Genomic DNA, 20,630 nt, shown 5'->3' on the forward strand with positions numbered 1-20,630 from the left:
AACTCCCAACACACAAAATGTTCAGTCAATGAGGGAATGGACGCAACGAGAAGGTTTACATTCACACAAGGACATTTATTATAATGAAACAGGTATGCAATTATACAAGCAACAAAAGCACGACAAAAGAACTACAACCGTCTACTTATTATGTACAGTCATTTACACTTAATAGGAGTTCCTACTGATTAGACGGGCCCACGGACACACGAACGCGCGCGCGCGCTCACACACACACACACACACACACACACACGAAACGGTGGTTGAGGCCTTTAATCACGAGCTCTAGCTTGGAGGACAGGTGAGCTGAAACTCAGAGCTTGTTTCGAACCTTTCCACCTCGTGTGCTCTTCAACTTGTCCGGACCCGGGCTCCAGCGAGAGCGAGCTGGATCCAAATCGCCGTGAGCCGCGTTCCTTCCCGAGCTCCCGCGAATCCTCCCGTGCTTCTCAACACGTGCCGGGAAGATGAGGCACCGATCCTTCATGTCGATGCGTTGCTTTCCCGAGGAACCAACTCCAAGAAGAGGCCGACGCGTCGCACCAAGCCGGGAAACAAAATGGAGAAGGAAAAGCTCCACGAACCAAGAGGAAGAGGAAGAAGAGGAAGAAGCCTCCACTGGCAGCTTGAGCCGAACAACCAGCTCAAGTTCCTTCCAAAACAAAGCAGCAGCCGTAGCTCACTGAGCCAGCCGAAGCAAAAAGCTTCTGAAGGCCTCAAGCCAAGCAGGACCCGATGGCTGAACGACTGCTCTCTCCAAAGCAAAAAAAGCTTACTCCTCCCACGGGACTCAGCACACGAACTCTGCCCACGGGACTTTCATGAACTCAGCCCAACCACGGGACTCTTCACGAACTCTGCCACGGGACTCCCATGAACCCTTTTTGAATAAAGAAAAGATGTCCTCTTTATCTTTTGCACCCCCTCCCCCGCACCCGGCATGACTCATGCCCTCGTGATCCACCCCCCGCTCAACCACGGGTGGGAGGGAGTTGTTGACGTCACCTGCAGGGTTCTTCTTCCTCTTCGCAGAAGAGGGGGAGGGACGTCTCCATTGTTCGCTCCCCAACTATTAAATCGATCCACAGCGCATCTAATCAATTTCAAAACATTTAAACAATGGAAGGTGAACTATCTCGGGAACATGCACTTATCGACATAGCTGACTAAGGGAACCTGTATGTTGTGTGCAATTGAATTCCAAATTCGTAACAATATATATATATATATATATGTATATATATATATATATATATATATATATATATATATATATATATATATATATATATATATATATATATATATATATATATATATATATATATATATATATATATATATATATATATATATATATATATATATATATATATATATATATATATATATATATCCATCCATCCTGGTGTTGGCGCAGTGGTTAGGGCAGCGGCTTGGGATACAAAAGGTCCTGAGTTCAAGCCCCGTTGGGCCACTGAATTAATACACCAGGGGGTTGACTCAGCCTGTCATCCTTCCAAGGTCAGCGAAGTGAGTACCAGTGTACTGGGCCGGTGTCTACCCCGGTTAAAATAGGTGTACCATATCCCTGTGTCGTAAGAGGCGACCAGGGTTGCGTCAGGAAGGGCATCCGGCGTAAAACCTGTGCCAAATCACTATGCGTATCATAACGGATTATCCGCCATGGCGACCCCGAAGGGGAGCAGCCGAATGAAGAAGAGATATATATATATATATATATATATATATATATATATATATATATATATATATATATATATATATATATATATATATATATACATATATACACACTGTACATGTATATACTGTATATGTATAAATATGTATATACTGCATATGTATAAATATATATATACTGTATATATATACATATATATATATATATATATATACTGTATATATATATATATATATATATATATATATATATATACATATACTGTACATGTATATACTGTATATGTATAAATATGTATACTGCATATGTATAAATATGTATATACTGTATATGTATAAATATGTATATACTGTATATATATATACTGTATATATATATACATATACTGTACATGTATATACTGTATATGTATAAATATGTATATACTGCATATGTATAAATATGTATATACTGCATATGTATAAATATGTATATACTGCATATGTATAAATATGTATATACTGCATATGTATAAATATGTATACTGCATATGTATAAATATGTATATACTGCATATGTATAAATATGTATACTGCATATGTATAAATATGTATATACTGTATATGTATAAATATGTATATACTGTATATATATATATATACAGTATAAATCTAAAACGTAACGGTCCATCTAAAACGTAACGGGACTGACTTCACAGAAATGTTATTCCAAAAAATATATTGAAATCACAGCTTGTCCCCTTGAAAATAGTTTCCCTCCAGTCTCACACACTTGTCCATCCTCTTCTTCCATGCTTCGATGGACCCCTAGAAGGCTTCTGGAATCCTCCGGAGCTCTATCGTCACGGCCCTTTTGATAGCCTCCACATCAGGAAATTGGGTCCCCTTGATCACCCCCTTGAGCTTGGGGAATAGGAAAAAAAGATCACAAGGGGCCAAGTCTGGCGAATACGGGGGTTTCTCCAGAGTTTGGCACGTTCCTCTCTGCCAGCAACTGTCGGATCCTCAGGGCACTGTGAGCTGAGGCGTTGTCATGGTGGATCACCCAGGCGTTGTTCTCCGACAGAACCCTCCTCTTGTCCCGGAGTGATCTCATGAGGCGCCGGAGGATCTCCTTATGCACGTATTGATTCACTGTTTGACTCTGTGGTGGAAACTCGAAGTGGACGATGCCCTTGATGTCAAAAAACGCGATGAGCATCACCTTGGTCTTCGACTTCGACATCCTTGCTTTCTTTGGTCTTGGTGATGCCGGACTTTTCCACTGAAGACTCTGCCGTTTGGTCTCGGGACATATCCACAATTCATCGCCAGTAATAACTCTCCCGAGCAGGTCTGGATCGTCCTCGAGGTGCTCATCACATATATATATATATATATATATATATATATATATATATATATATATATATATATATATATATATATATATATATATATTGTTGCGGATTCGCGCCCGCCGGCGTGCTGACGGCCACGTAACTCGAATCGCGGCACGTCGCCCACCGGACGGACAATCCAGTCGTGACCCTCTCGGACTAACGCCGGGAACCAGTCACGGGTGGACCTTTCGGTCTCACCGCGATCGAGCCAATCAGCCCCCGCGTGGGATAGGGTTGCTCGCCAAATTCGACCTACCTAAGTACCCACGCGGAGGGTAGACCGGGCGATCGCACCTCGCCGCAGGTCGACTTCGGACACGGGCCACTTAAGCGACCCGTTCCGTACTATCGGGATAACCGAGCGGTGTTATTCGTCGACCTCGACGGTTCGATTAATTATCGGGCGTATTCAGCCCACTACCAACCCTTTACGTGAAGCAAGATGAGGATTCAATGAAGGAAATGACGAAACGAAGCGGGAAAGAGTTCAACACAAAGCACATTTATTCGCGACGAACGGAAAGCACACATATACAATTCCACCAAATGCACACAGAAAAGAAAAACACAATTCAATTTACACAAAAAGCAAATGTAAAAGCGAAGACACAATGCAGAGCTATCCGACTACCGAGCACACGGCAACACTTATACAATTTTACTTCACAGACGGCGCCGACAACACATACCCAAAACCAAGGAAAAGAATACCCTCAAGGATGAGGCGGGCCTGAGGCCGAGACCGGGTCGGGCCTACCCGTCTGGTGATGAGACGCGGAGCGGCGATGGTGCCTCAACTCCGCGGGCCTCGCGGGCAGTGTCTGGTAGGGAGTGGGAAAGGGGCCCCCTTGGTCGCACTATCTCAGCGCGGGGGGAAACAGGAGGGGGTTGCTGATGCTCGGGGTATAGAGGATTTTTATTGCCCCGCAACGAGCGTCTCCACCTCGGCCAGGTCGCGCTGTAGGCCTCCCTGGGGTGCAGCTCCCTGCACGACGCGAGCACCCCCTCGCCTGCCCTCGCCGCCTCTCCACAGCTCCGTCCCCTCCGTTCCGACTCCAACGCACACGACGACCAGCTCCTTCTTGCCAACTCCACCGCCCGCGAAGTCTTGACTCTCTGTTCCCTCTCGACTCTCCTACTCTCTGGACTGACGAACACGGTCGCTTTTATCAGCCCCATAGCTTCGCCCTCTCATCTTTGACCCCCTCCCTTCGACCTTTCACCTCGCTCCCCATTGGCCCGAGAAAAAGTGGGCGTGAATGCTTTTTGATCCATAAATTTGCATATATCGATCGCCCTCCAACGCCCTGGAGGCGGGGCCAAATCGCCCCTCGCTCACCGATTGGACGGCAAAAAGTGGGCGTGTGTCGTTTTTGATCCGTTTTTGAAGCACAAAATCCGTGATTTTGTACACGCTGTTCGGCGCGCGCCCTGCACGAGTCCAACACCGGTACCCACAGGCGGCGCAAGAACGGTGGCGATGCGACGGTTGCGAGGTGTGACGTGAAGGTTGTGGCGGTTGTGGTGAAGCGGTGGTTGGTGGTGGTAACAATGGCGGTTGGTCCAAATTAAAGATAGTAAAAGAAAAACGGCTATCCTGAAGAGTCGCAGCACGCATAAATGACATGTATTCCCACTAGACAACGGGTTTGGGCCTAACTACACATGTACTTACCGAGATACCTCACCTAAGGGACCTGAATGGTGGTTTGCGAATTTGGTAACCACAACACTACCCCTCCTTTTTACAGACTCGTCCCGAGTCGTCAAATTTTCGTGTGCCATCATGTGTAGTTTTCCCCTAGTACATTTTACCTACGGATCCCTGAGTGCGACATTCATGGTATTCGTGTCCCCAAAATAAATAACCTGAAGGCTGCGTAACTACCAAAACAAACTCACTCACACGGACGACTTAAATAAAATTGCCGGCGCTAAGACATACATGCCGGGGGCGCACTCATATTTACAGTACATCTTAACCTTAACTTACAAATTTTACACTAAACCATGGCCCAGGATCATTGAACTCTGCAAAAAGAAAGCAGTTAGCAGGGAGCCAGGCTGCCCGCATGCAGTCTCTGGCTCAAACAATGCAGGTGACAGGGAACGTGGCTGGCTGCTCACACGCAGTCCAAGGCCTTCCCTTTTGAACTGAACGCAGTGAACCACAACGGTGCATGGGCTGCACAAACGCAGTCTCCGTGCCAGCTCAAGTGGCACACGCAATGAACACAACGAATGGATGCATGGACACAAACACGGTGCACGGGCCGCCACTGCAGGCCCGTGTTGTAGCTGCCAACAGGGCAGTTCTTGCAGCTTGCAAACTGTTGCCTTGCGGATCCTGGCGCACATGGAAATGAACAGGGAGGGCAAAGCAAAAATTGAACGGGGGCTGGTGAACAGGGGCAGTGGGCATGGCATGGCAAAGGCAGCAGGCAAACACAGCCCGCAGAAGAAGGCCGCTGCAGGCAAACTCAGCCCGCAGAACCAGGCCGTTGCAGGCAAACACAGCCGGCAGGTGAACTGGCCGGCACAGGCCTTGAAGAAAAACAGCCAGCAGATGAACTGGCCGGCACAGGCCTTGCAGCACAGCAGCTGCAGACGATCCAGCCGGCACAGGCCTTGCAGCACAGCAGCTGCAGACGAAGTTGGCCGGCCTCCGCCTTGAAGCAAAACACGGCCAGCCGATGAAGTTGGCCAGCTCTTGCCGTTCAGTGGAGGTTGGTGGAGGGAGTGCGGTGGTGCTGGCCACTTGGAAGGCGGGCTCGGACCTACCTACCTGTCTCCCTCCCACCTATCGCCTTTGCCTGTCACTGTACATACCCACTCCCTTAATTTGTCAAACCCCAATTTAGCCCCAACTTATTTTTTTGTTATTTTTATTTTTACTTCCCCACTATAAATCGTCCCCTAACCCCCTTTATCGTCCTTGTTCGGCTAACCTATCCTGTCACCTAGCCTACTCCCAACCCCTACGTTCCCTTCCCGGAGGGGAATAAGGGAGAGCTAACGTCCTGTGTCGAGGCCCAACGAAGCCTCAGAATGGCCTCCCCAGAGTTCGCCGATCTCACCCAAAGTGGGTCCAGCGGCCCACAACGACAGCGAGGGGATGGATGGTGCGGAGGGGTACATCTCCTAATCTACCCTAACCATTTAACTGTTAAACTACCCCGGGGCTTTCAACAAGCGCCTCTCGCTTAAACTATTGGTTCTAACAACCCAGATTCCCGTCGCCTGTGTTGGTGTCCTTACAATTTCGGGCCTCGCCCCCCCAATTTTCTCTCCGTGCCCTCACACGGTCTCCTGGCTGGGACACGTGGCTCCCTTTGGCAGGCACGACCCTCTGCCGAATCTCCCGCTATGGCACCCCCGGGCACTACACTGCCTCCGAGCCTACCAGCTCCCTAACACCGGGGAGTGCCCCCCATGGCACCTCCCCTGAAACGCACACGTGGCAGGCCGGCCTCCCGGGCCCCTTTCCGAGGGTCACCCGTGCCCACAACACTGCCCACGCGGCTAATGGCGCCCCGGGCCCCCGCACCAAGCAGGCGCACCCGTGCCCACTACTCTATCCCGGCCCCCCATGGACCCTTGGCCTACCACGGCCGACTAGCCTGGTGCCCGGGGAACCCACTCAGCGATACTCACCTTTCGCAGCCACGCTCCCAAGCCCGTCAACAGGGCTCCTGCACCCCTCCAAATGGGTCTCGAGCCTACATTCCCACCAACAACAAAACGACCTCCATTTTTCAATTTGACTAACCCAGCTAACTCACTCTACACTGACCCCGGGGTCCCTTGGGCGGGAGTCACTCCTCCCCCCAATCACTCATCGCACCATGCATTCCCCATTCGCTCCACTCACACAGACCCGCTGGCCTCACTCACTCAACATGTACACGTACTCGCCTCACAACTCTTCAACACACTCACCGCTGAACTCTGCCATCCTTCTAACTACCTCCCCTAACTAACTCGTGCTCCCACGTCGTCCCTTATACTACAGCACGTTCCTTTTAACCTACGTAGCTAAACTACGTCCCCTCTACACATCCACTGTCTGTCACTGTTTTCTAACTCAAAAAATCATTTTATTTCCCAACCTAAATCTGGCTACAATCCCTCGAACTAATCCATTCCACGGACTCCATGAGGACTTACCCCTGCCCCATGGAGTCGGTCTAACTAAGCTAACCCTTCCCCCTAACTAGTTTCCATCCTGTGCCCAGGTAAGGAGGTCTTCCACCCATTGCCCAGGAATCCTGTGCACCCGAAAGTCAAGCTCGCTGTTTTTTTTTTTTCATGCGCAGCACCTGCGCGGCAACTCGCGCACTTTACACCTGCCTGTGACGTCATGCAGCTGCACGTGTTCCTCGTCCCTCCTTGGACGGCACCATCCGGCAGAGATATCCCTCCTGCCGGATTCCAACCCCACGTGCAGCCATGGCGTCACCGTGCGTATAAAAAAAAACACAAGCCCCACGTCTCGAGGGGTTCCCCACGCGAACACATGTGCTTTGCCCGTTGGAGCTTAACACACACGATCGGGTGGAGAACCCGTCCGGTCCAAATCCGTTTACCTGCCTAAACTTTGTCCGTCCGCGGGATCGGCAAATCCACCGCGTGCGTTTCCGGACCGGGACTTCACTCTCGCAAGCGAGCACGTGGCGGTCTCGTGCGTTGCACAGCACGGACCGCGTGCTCGCGGCTGGGTGAACCCGGCACGGTCCCCGAAATAGCTACAGCCGCTACTCGGCTTTCTCTCCTCTGTCGCCGTCTCCGTCTCCATTCCACACACGCATACCCTGCGTGTTACGACGCACACAGTCCACACTATCACATTCACACCGGGAGACGCGGCTGCGTGCTCCCGCATGCCAACCGACATCTTCCTCACATACCGCTCTCTCACACACACGGCCTCCCTTGCACTCGGCCGTTCACTCACGCGTGCCTCACGACTCACACAAACCATATTACTCACACACGCGGGGGAACTCAACCGCTGTGCCTCATCCACACTGGCCGTTTCACTCACACCCACGGCCTCTTCCTCACACCGTGCCTCACTCACACACGCGAGGGCACTCACCCGCGGTGCCTCATTCACACACACGGCGACACTCACACACGGTGCCTCATCCACACACGGCGTGCTGGGAAGCACGTACCCTGGCACCATCGCCACCACACCACTCACACACGGGGTCGCTTCCACACACGGGGCCGCACTCACACCTTGCACCACACACACAGGGACAACCACACTGGGGATTCGTGTCCCCACAAGGGTCTCCGGGGCCTCTATACCCCCCAAGCTCTCCGTGCACCTGTCCACAGCACTCCTTCACTCAACCTCGCAAAGCACGACCGAACCCACCTGGTCGTGACTCGCCTCAAGGGGGCATACTCCCTCCCCTCGTTCCTGGAGGAGGCCATCCAGGTGCTCGCACTGGGTCTCCACCCAGTCCGCCAGCTCACCCCCATTATCCTCCACTACCTCCGTGTGTGTGTGTGCGTCACTTACCCCGTCTTGCTCGTGTAGTCTTTCCTCTATTTTTTCTATCTCCCGTGTCTCTGCCAACTCTTCACCCTTTACCTCTCTTGTCTCAACTATTATTTCCGTTGTCGTCATTTCGTGTCTCGTCTCACACGTTTTGGTCTCCCCATTTAATTCTTCCCTTTTGGTCACCGTCGATTCCTCTGTCACGACCCTCGCCCAACACGCCCCCCGAATTATTTTTTTACCCGCCTCCACCGCGGGCCTGTCAGCCGTTGCACCCCCTTCCAGCTCGTTTGTTCCTACACGTGGAGTCGCCATTTCCAGCTCCCTGGTCACGGCCTTCATGCCCGCCTGCAGGCATCGGCCCATGTTCTGCGTCTCACCCCGTAGTTCTTTCATTTCTTTTCTCACTTGCTGCGTATTCGCATCCATCGTCGTTTTTCACTTCATTTGTATTTGTATCCATCTTTTTGTTCATTTGTTGTGTATTCGCATCCATCTTTTGTGTATTCGCATCCATCTTTTCGTTCATTTGTTTGTTCATGCCTTTTATGTCGTTTTTCATATTCGCTTCCATCTTTTCGATCATTTCCGCATTCATCTTTTGTGTATTCGCATCCATCTTTTCGTTCATTTGTTTGTTCATGTTCGCAATCATCTTCGCTGTCGTTTCCGCATACATTTTTGCCAGCATGGTGAATAGCTGGGTCATGTCGGGTGCGCTTGGGTGAGCCGTTTCGGCAGGGGTCGGGGAAGGGTTTTGGTGGAGAGGGGGGGGGGAGGTGTCATACACCGCGGCCGCTGCCGCACCCATTTCGGGCTCTGGGTTCAGTTGGGCGAGTCCGTGTTCCTGCACAATCAACATTTCCTGCTCGGGGATTCCATCCTGGACCATGGATTCTACACATTCTACATCCATTTTTAATACCCCCGGCTCCCGCTCGCCTTGAGACGCCATCTTGCTTCTCTTAAAGGGTTAATTTAGCTCGCTCGTAATTTGGAGGGAATCGGGGGTCGCTTCTCTCACCCCTGGACCGATTCCCGTGAATTTAGCCGGAGACAGGAGAGCCCGTTTTCCTGTTCTCCGATACCAGTGCCGAGAGGAGGGCGATGGATTTGTATCCCACTCCTGACACCAGTGTTGCGGTATTCGCGCCCGCCGGCGTGCTGACGGCCACGTAACTCGAATCGCGGCACGTCGCCCACCGGACGGACAATCCAGTCGTGACCCTCTCGGACTAACGCCGGGAACCAGTCACGGGTGGACCTTTCGGTCTCACCGCGATCGAGCCAATCAGCCCCCGCGTGGGATAGGGTTGCTCGCCAAATTCGACCTACCTAAGTACCCACGCGGAGGGTAGACCGGGCGATCGCACCTCGCCGCAGGTCGACTTCGGACACGGGCCACTTAAGCGACCCGTTCCGTACTATCGGGATAACCGAGCGGTGTTATTCGTCGACCTCGACGGTTCGATTAATTATCGGGCGTATTCAGCCCACTACCAACCCTTTACGTGAAGCAAGATGAGGATTCAATGAAGGAAATGACGAAGCGAAGCGGGAAACAGTTCAACACAAAGCACATTTATTCGCGACGAACGGAAAGCACACATATACAATTCCACCAAATGCACACAGAAAAGAAAAACACAATTCAATTTACACAAAAAGCAAATGTAAAAGCGAAGACACAATGCAGAGCTATCCGACTACCGAGCACACGGCAACACTTATACAATTTTACTTCACAGACGGCGCCGACAACACATACCCAAAACCAAGGAAAAGAATACCCTCAAGGATGAGGCGGGCCTGAGGCCGAGACCGGGTCGGGCCTACCCGTCTGGTGATGAGACGCGGAGCGGCGATGGTGCCTCAACTCCGCGGGCCTCGCGGGCAGTGTCTGGTCGGGGGTGGGAAAGGGGCCCCCTTGGTCGCACTATCTCAGCGCGGGGGGAAACAGGAGGGGGTTGCTGATGCTCGGGGTATAGAGGATTTTTATTGCCCCGCAACGAGCGTCTCCACCTCGGCCAGGTCGCGCTGTAGGCTTCCCTGGGGTGCAGCTCCCTGCACGACGCGAGCACCCCCTCGCCTGCCCTCGCCGCCTCTCCACAGCTCCGTCCCCTCCGTTCCGACTCCAACGCACACGACGACCAGCTCCTTCTTGCCAACTCCACCGCCCGCGAAGTCTTGACTCTCTGTTCCCTCTCGACTCTCCTACTCTCTGGACTGACGAACACGGTCGCTTTTATCAGCCCCGTAGCTTCGCCCTCTCATCTTTGACCCCCTCCCTTCGACCTTTAACCTCGCTCCCCATTGGCCCGAGAAAAAGTGGGCGTGAATGCTTTTTGATCCATAAATTTGCATATATGATCGCCCTCCAACGCCCTGGAGGCGGGGCCAAATCGCCCCTCGCTCACCGATTGGACGGCAAAAAGTGGGCGTGTGTCGTTTTTGATCCGTTTTTGAAGCACAAAATCCGTGATTTTGTACACGCTGTTCGGCGCGCGCCCTGCACGAGTCCAACACCGGTACCCACAGGCGGCGCAAGAACGGTGGCGATGCGACGGTTGCGAGGTGTGACGTGAAGGTCGTGGCGGTTGTGGTGAAGCGGTGGTTGGTGGTGGTAACAATGGCGGTTGGTCCAAATTAAAGATAGTAAAAGAAAAACGGCTATCCTGAAGAGTCGCAGCACGCATAAATGACATGTATTCCCACTAGACAACGGGTTTGGGCCTAACTACACATGTACTTACCGAGATACCTCACCTTAGGGACCTGAATGGTGGTTTGCGAATTTGGTAACCACAACAATATATATATATATATATATATATATATATATATATATATATATATATATATATATATATATATATATATATATATATATATATATATATATATATATATATATATATATTTCTTCTTCTTCTTCTTTCGGCAGCTCCCGTTCGGGGTCGCCACAGCGGATCATCCGTATGATCCGCATAGTGATTTGGCACATGTTTTACACCGGATGCCCTTCCTGACGCAACCCTGGTCGCCTCTTACGACACAGGGATATGGTACACCAATTTTAACTGGGGTGGTACTCACTTTTTAACACTGGTACTCACTTTTCCGACCTCGGAAGGATGACAGGCTGAGTCAACCCCCTGGTGTATTAATTCAGTGACCCAACGGGGCTTGAACTCAGGACCTTTTGGATCCCAAGCCGCTGCCCTAACCACTGCGCCAACACCAGGCTTAATATATATATATATATATATATATATATATATATATATATATATATATATATATATATATATATATATATATATATATATATGTATATATATATATATATATGTGTATATATATATATATATTTGTCATCAATGTTGGGAAGACAGTACAAAACACAGACAAAAGAAGAGGTGAGAGCAGGTGGAAGTTGCAGCCAGAGGTGTTTCTGACATTTGGGAGGAAGAAAAACAGTAAACGGAGAATGAGAAATGGAGTTTTGATGTGCAGCACAACTCTGAAGCCAGGACAGGGTTCAGGTCGATCAAACCGGAGGAATAATAGCCAGAGGGAAACACTGATGAGTCATGGACGTCCGGTTGGAGGAAGGACTCTGTTAAACAAATGATGATTATTTCAGATGAAAGCGCAAAATAAAACCAAATGATTAAAAAATAAATAAAAATCATTTATTGCTCTTCCAACCATCAACACTGCACAATGTTAAATCAATGAAAGATAAGTATATTCACAAGGTTTCTCAACATCACTGCCATCACCATAACAGATGATGACTTTTTAGTAAAAAATTGTATAATTAATATTGAATGGAAACCAGCTCTGGTTTTCCCAACCATGTCCAAAGTGGGCTGGGCTCGAAAACATCAAGGCTCAAACCAGATCCTCCATTGCTCATGCCATGTTCGAAAAACCAGCTAACCAGAGTACTTCCTCAGCTTGTCATGGCTCACAAGTCCTTGCAAATGCTAAATCCATCAACAAGAGAATACAACTACACACAAGTTGTGGGTAATGTAAATTAATAAACATATTTTCCAGGTGAATCAATTCAATTGCCAGGTCATTGGGGGAAATAAAGGGTAATAGATCAAGTTAAGCATTCAATACTGAGATGGACAAAGAGGAGAGTTGGAAGCAAAGTCAAAATCAGAAAGCAGGTTACAGTAATTTCTGTAGAGTTTTAAGCATTATTTTGCCTTTACTTTTCAATCAATCCTTGCAAGTGAAATCAAAGTGCAGCCTTTATAGGGATTTGGTCCAGCAGGATATACAGGTGAAATGCAGCAGACAGGTCAAGACTAAAGGCTGGAATTGACCACACATTGGAATATATTGGTAGAATTGGCTACCCCATAATCTGTAGCCAGTGATTATTGAACTCTGCATGATTTCAAGAATATGGTCCAAGAAAATGGTACAACATTCTCACTTCTTCAGCATCTGTCCTTGTGAGCACTCTTTCAACTTCAGCCAATTTTAAAGTCTCCAAGTTTCAACTTGTCATTCACTCTCCACCCTTTCACTTAACATGCTGTATCTGCTGGTGTTCCACAGAGTCCATGGCCAGCCTGTCAGGTGAGTGTCCGTTCAATGAAACCGGCTGTTCCAGATAGAGCTGCTCCAAATTGGCATCAATTGCAATGGTGTTGGTCATCGCAACAGTTTCTCTGGGAAAGTAAAAGCTGACAATAAAAGCAATGACAAATGCAAAAACAACAATTATACCGAATGATAATTTTATTTCAGCAGCTTACTATTTGAGCCTTTAGGGTCCTATGTGAGGACAGCTAAAAACATTTTACAGATGAGGAAGCATAATCATGAGACATGATGAGATGGGTACCAATAACCCTGAGTAAAAACTGTTCAGGTCACATGAAGAATTTCTGAGGCCAGAGTACAAGTGGAAAAGCCCCACCAACACATTTTGTTGAACCCACATCAAGTTCAAGCACAGCAGACAGCACGCCTAATGCCCTTCTCCCAAACGCACAAAGACAGCAGTCTCAGACGTGGTGGATCCGATGACACTGTCCTCAAATTTACAGCACGCCTAATGCCCTTCTCCCAAACGCACAAAGACAGCAGTCTCAGACATGGTGGATCCGATAACACTGTCCTCAAATTTGATTTGGCCTCATGGGAAATGTAAAAGTAGGTTGAGTAAGTGTCAGAGGGAGTCTTTCAAAAAAGAATGATTGGCAGCTACACTACCCGTCAAAAGTTTAAGAACACGACCATGTTTCAGTTTTTACTGAAATTTAAGCAGTTCAAGTCCAGTGAATCACCTGGAATGGTACAAAGCTAAGCAGTAAACAGCCAGAGGTTAAAAAGGAAAGTGTAGTTTACCAAAAACTGAAAAATAATGTAAATTTCAGAGTTGTTAAAAACAGCCCTTTTCAGGGAACAAGTAATGGGTGAGCAACTGCAGCTGTTCTGCTGCAATGGAAGTAAATTAAGCCATGAAAGTTGATGCAAACAATTCCTACAGGTGTCCCGACTTTTGTTGATTAGTTACAAACCCTCTGTTTGTAAAAATGAAGTGTTGGAACAGACTGCGGTGCCACACCCTCTGAAACATTATTTGGACAATATTGCACTGCAGGAAGTAGTATATTGCTATCATAATGGCGAGAAAAAGACAATTAACAAAGGAAGACAGAAAGACCACGATAACCCTTAAAAGTGTAGGTCTTTCCTTTGGAGAAATTGCAAAGTAAGCCAAGGTGTCAGTGAGTACAGTTTCCTACACCATCAAAGGGCACTTGGAAACTGGAGGAAACTCTGACAGGAAGAGGTCTGGCAGACCCAAAGCCAAAACACAATCAGAAGACAGGTTCCTGAGAGTCAACAGCTTGCGTGATAGGCGGATCATAAGACAGCAGCTTCAAGCACAGCAGCTTAACACTGGTGGAAGTAAGAAAGTGTCAGTTTCAACTGCGAAGAGAAGACTTTGAGGTGCAGGTTTGACAGGTCGAGTGGCAGAAAGAAAGCCATTGCAAAGATGGCAAAATAAGAAAAAGAGGCTTGCTGGGCCATGAAGCACCGCTAGTGAACTACTGAAAGCTGGAATGAATCGGTCTTATGGACCGATGAATCAAAATTTGAAATCTTCGGTTCATCACGCAGAGTTTTTGTACGCCGTCAAGTCGGTGAAAGATGGTTCCTCAGTGTGTGACACCAACTGTCAAACATGGAGGAGGAAGCGTGATGATCTGGGGCTCTTTTGCTGGATTCAGTCGGCGACTAGCACAGAGTGAGTGGCACCCCAAACCTTAGACGGAGGACCCCAAGTCACGTGGTTGAGTTATTGACGTTTACGGTCGGTTAGCAACCCGCCATGTCACGGAGTTATCGGTGTGCGACGGCCTGCGATTCCAGAGAGTCTGTTGCGAACCCGAGATAGCCTCCCCTCCTCGTGGTCTTCTCACCCCGACCCCGGGTCTGCAACAGTATTTGTATACATGTATATATATATATACATATATATATATATATACAGTATATATATATATACAGTATATATATATATATATATATATATACAGTATATATATATATATACAGTATATATATATATATACAGTATATATATATATATACAGTATATATATATACAGTATATATATATATATATATATATATATATATATATATATATATATATATATATATATATATTGTGACGTCCACGAGACTTGAACAGTCCCGCCAACGTAGAATGAGCCGAAACGATGGAGGCGGTTTATTTATTTATAACCCAAAGATGGCGGTTCTAATCGCTCTACCGCAAACGGGACGAGGAAGGTGGCACGAGTCGCTTTTCACTGAGTTGATAACGTTTATTCCTCTAACCAGAAATAACAAGACTCGGCAAGAAGAGGGATCCAGGGCGATTCGACGGGATGGTGTGGGATCGGGCGTGGGGAAAACACAGACAATTCCAATGAAAAGACAAATCTCAAACCCTCGAAGGCACCAGGTACACACACACACACACACACACACACACACACACACACACACACACACACACACACACACACACACACACACACACACACACACACACACACACACACACACACACACACACACAGACACACCGCAGCTATTCCTGGTGGTCAGGCTGGACCGTGGTGTGGACGCAACAGTCCTTGGATTGGCGTTGGACGAGCTGGCCTTGCTCTCGTCAGGGGGGCAGGAGAAACCGTGGTGCTGTCGACCTCCTGGTCTTGGCCCAAGTCCGCTCACAGCCGCCAGGGAACCAGCTCCGGCGCCAAACCGCGAGCAGGAGAGGGAGGCAGGTCCGCCCGCCGTTCGACCCCGTACTCCGAGCCAGCAGAACCCCAGAACCAACCAAGGTGAGGCACGAGGCTCAGCAAGGCTACAAGACACGAAGAAACCAGGGCCGAATCAGTGCAACAACAAGCACGCTCCCAGCACAACAACCTCCACCCCCAAAAAACGGTCTTTCTGTCCCGATCTTCTTCCTCTTCTTTTTCGACCCCGAACAGAACCTTTTTATCCTCCCCCCCTCGTCACTTCCAATCGAGCCGTTTATTGGCCCTCCGCCGTCGCCTTCTGCCAATCGTGATCACGGGGCGGAGCCATCCGCAGCACTGTCCTGTGACGTCACGGCAAGCCTCCAGAGAATACTAAAAGGGGTTTACGCAGACACACTTACCCTATACGTGTCCCTATATAATTACGTGACAATTATCATTTCCCCCGTGAAGAAATGGACATTTACTAGACAACTTATCACCACTGAATTGCTACTTATTACATCGAGATCCTGGTACACTCGAACAGCATGGCATACCTAATTAAACATCCTAATTACCCTTTTAATGCATACCCCCCCCTCAAACGTAACACTGCCCCCTCCTCTGGTACCGCAGCTCCGCAAGGTATATCACAGGCGCGACCGTACTAGCCTTCACACTTACTGACTCACACCTATTTAACCTAACGAAATAAAGTAGGAGGGGCAATGGGCAGCGAGTCGCAGCTAACTTACCTATCCTGCTTAATGTACTACCCCCTTATGGCCTAATCCTCACCTAAACAATCATTCATTTTTTTTTTTTTTATCACATGAGAGCACTGAGCGAAGTTGCACTCCATCCTCTGGATCATCGCTCTTGCCCAACACTCTTTCAGTGATCTGGGGAGGGGAAACAAAAGGTTCCACAAAAACACAACACTTATACTTTGCATTCCTACTCTAAGCCTTAACGACACTATTCACAGGATATTTACACTTGACCGCCTCCCCCAGTGGATGCTAATAGACCCAGCGTTACCTGGGGAGCCAATTTTCAAATTTGCTTGCCCCAAAATTATGCGGACATCATGCCCTTGCTGCGCATGTCAAGTTGTGCGGGATCGAGTGGGACTCACACATCTTCACAACACTCACACCATGGTCATCATCACATTTCTAGGTCATGGTCCCCATTTTAATGATGCAGGCTGAATCCCGTCATGGCCGTGGGGTGGGTTACCACAACATGATGGGGGCATCTCAGGTGCAACCATGCCCACAGGTAAGCTTTAGTCCAACCCGGACGTTTCTCCGCCCCGCTCCCTTTGATTCCCTCCCCCCTGGTAGCCATCAGCTCTAATCCCGTACAACACTCTGGAAGGGGTCTCACTGGCTCCTCTGGCCTTCCTGGGTCGCCAAGGTCCTACCCGTCTTGGTCGCCCAACCAGACCCTCTCCCAGTTGCCTCCAGACACTGTCACCATTAGCCACCAGGGGTGAATTGCCTTGAAGGGGGTCGCAATTCCCGCTCACCGTGAGCTTCAGCAATCCCTGTGGACAAGCACATCATCCCCACCCACAAAACCCACATGACTCCCCCACCCCATCGGCCTTACATGTGACACCTGCATTTCTAACACTTCACCGACCATGACCTTCCCTGTTACCACACCATGTCCAATAAAAAATCAACGTGTGCACCATACATTTCACTTCTTAACTTGAAACAACTCACACAGCACTTCTCACCCGATCCACGCCCCAGCCATTGGACAGCCACTTGTGCCCGCTTTGTTACCAATTACCCACTGTCCCGATTGTCACTCTAAAACCCAGCAGAACTTACAAACCCATGCCAATTTTTCCACAATTCACTTTTTTCACCAAAGGAGGGCACTTCTCCACAATCTCAGCAGCCGAGCATGGCCGTATATGCTCAGCCCAATCTAGTCTCCCCGACCCCCGACAGTGATTTCCGGACTCGACCTATGTAAGGGCACCTCGGATAGACCTAGCGGTTCAGCAGGAGGATTCATCCTCTGTAACATTTGGGTAATGCCAATTTCTCCCAGCCCCCCTCCTTGATCCTGAATCTCCGCCTGTCGGACTGTCACCGATGGCCTCTCGGGCACCCGACCCGGCCGACTCCACGAGGCCAGCCTGGCTGCGCACTCAGCCGCTCGGTGCACGGTGGGTGGATCCTGTAGCTCCACTAGCGCTCGGACCTCAGGGTCAGGAAGAGCAGCGAAAAATTTCTCTTGTGCCAGTCTGTCCCACGCCTCTACTGTTAGGTCCCGATACGCAATCCTGACTGATTGGTAAATGTCCTGTGCCAGCTCCTGCACTGTCTCACCCGGCTTTAATCTGCGGTGCTGGAGCTGGGCCCGCACCAGATCACAGTTCGCTGCAAAACCAAACCGACGGCTCAACGCCTCGCAAATGTGGGAGCTGGTCAACATCCCCTCCGCGATCACGTTTAACACATCTGCGGCTGGTCCCCGCAACGTTGCCACCAAATTCCCTGTACGTTCCCGCTCATTCCACCCGTTTAGTCGGGAAATACACTCAAATTGCGTCAGAAAAGCTTCAAGGCTCCCTGACCCGTCAAAATTTACCAGGGGGATCAATTTTACGGTGGCCCGCTTCTCAGTTTCTCCCTTGTCCGAATCCAGCCCAGGGATCAAACACTCTTGTGGCTGCGTATCCAATTTCGGAGCCCACTGTGGCCAAAGATGTTTTGTGGTGAGGGTCTCATGGGTCAATTTTTCCTCCAGTTCCAAACGTTGAATGGACCGATTCACCTCTTCCCGCAGGATCTTCTGGGCCCGCACAACCTCCTCCAAAGCTCCGTCGCGAGTTTGTAGCTGCTCCTCAACCAACCCGGACACTCTACTTACAAAAGACGGCTCTACCAGGCCTTTATCCAAGACTTCATCTTGGCTCATAATTTTATCTTGTTCGTCCAAACGAGCCTCCAATCCTTTTACCTCCTCCGCCAAATTCATCCCTTGCTTCCTCAGCTCTCCCCACTCTTCTACTTGCAGCTGCATACGAGCATCCACAAAGGCACGATGACGTTCCAGGCTTTCATCCACTTTATCAACCCGAATGTTCGTTGCATCAATTTTGTCTACCAATTTTTTTCGAATATTTTCCCCCTCCAATGTAATTTCTACCTTTGTTTCCTCCAATCTATCCTCGAATTTACTTTGTATTTCTCCCAATTTAACATCCACACACTCCTGCATCTCAGTTTTCATTTTCTCCATCTTTTCCCCCAATTCATCCCTCATTAAATCAATCCGTGCACCCAACTGTTGCCCCATTACCCCCAATTGATCTGTCATTTCTGCCCCCTTTGCCGTCATGTCTGCCCTCTGTGTCAGGAATTGATTTTCCATTTGTGCCGTCATTTCTGCCATTTGTGCCCCCTGTGCCGTCATTTTTGCCCCCTGTGCTGTAATTGCACTCATTAAACGTTCCAACATTGTCCAGATCATCATCGTGCCGGTTTCCGGCGCTGCTGGCTCCGTTACGGGCGATGAAGCACGGTCCACGCTCGGAATGGGGGAGGTTCCAACCCTACCCCCGTCTCTCCCTTCTTCCCCCGACTCGCTGCCAGACACGTGGCCTTCCTCCTCAAACATCTGCACATCCGCCATGGTGCAGAAGTCCCGTTTGCCGCCAATTAATTTTAATTTGAAAAATCCCGCCAAAATTTTCCCGCGCTTTTCTGTAGTAATTTTATATTCCAATTCGTGGCGAGATTTTAATCCTGGTATATAATTTAGAGGGGTTCGAACATCCAACACCCTGACACCAATGTGACGTCCACGGGACTTGAACAGTCCTGCCAACGTAGAATGAGCCGAAACGATGGAGGCAGTTTATTTATTTATAACCCAAAGATGGCGGTTCTAATCGCTCTACCACAAACGGGACGAGGAAGGTGGCACGAGTCGCTTTTCACCGAGTTGATAATGTTTATTCCTCTAACCAGAAATAACAAGACTCGGCAAGAAGAGGGTTCCGGGGCGATTCGACGGGATGGTGTGGGATCGGGCGTGGGGAAAACACAGACAATTCCAATGAAAAGACAAATCTCAAACTCTTCAAGGCGCCAGGTGCACACACACACACACACACACACACACACACACACACACACACACACACACACACACACACACACACACACACACACACACACACACACACACACACACACACACACACACACACACACACACCTATTTAGAGTAAAAAAAAAAAAAGAAGAAAAGAAGACTGCACTGTGGTCACAACCTGCAACATCAATGCAATACAGGACACGCTACAATGTTCCCCAATTTATTTTACGTTGTTCCCCAATTTAACCGCGAGCGGTTGAGGGAGGCAGGTCCGCCCGCCGTTCGACCCCATACTCCGAGCCAGCAGAACCCCAGAGCCAACCAAGGTGAGGCACGAGGCTCAGCAAGGCTACAAGACACGAAGAAACCAGGGCCGAATCAGCGCAACAACAAGCACGCTCCCAGCACAATAACCTCCACCCCCAAAAAAACGGTCTTTCTGTCCCGATCTTCTTCCTCTTCCTTTTCGACCCAGAACAGAACCTTTTTATCCTCCTGTCCTCGTCACTTCCAATCGAGCCATTTATTGGCCCTCCGCCGTCGCCTTCCGCCAATCGTGATCACGGGGCGGAGCCATCCGCAGCACTGTCCAGTGACGTAACG

The 20,630-nt window shown here is 49.2% G+C and overlaps 1 protein-coding gene across 9 annotated transcripts in view; it reads right to left on the reverse strand.

The window, feature by feature from the left end:
• Positions 1-12,274: 12,274 nt before the first annotated feature.
• Positions 12,275-20,630, reverse strand: part of LOC147025128 (mesoderm induction early response protein 1-like) — a 212,033-nt gene continuing 203,677 nt past the window's right edge. For 8 of the 9 annotated variants that reach the window (XM_085885788.1, XM_085885795.1, XM_085885789.1 and 5 more), the window contains one exon: positions 12,275-13,310. In XM_085885788.1, the coding sequence (XP_085741914.1) occupies positions 13,279-13,310 (32 nt within the window). In that variant the 3' untranslated portion in view covers positions 12,275-13,278. The remainder of the gene's footprint in view (positions 13,311-20,630) is intronic. The other variant, XM_085885787.1, reaches the window with a different exon arrangement.

This window comes from Eptatretus burgeri, chromosome 6, assembly GCF_056783735.1.
Source record: "Eptatretus burgeri isolate ZD-2024b chromosome 6, Ebu_testis_v1, whole genome shotgun sequence".
In the NCBI taxonomy this organism is placed as follows: domain Eukaryota; kingdom Metazoa; phylum Chordata; class Myxini; order Myxiniformes; family Myxinidae; genus Eptatretus; species Eptatretus burgeri.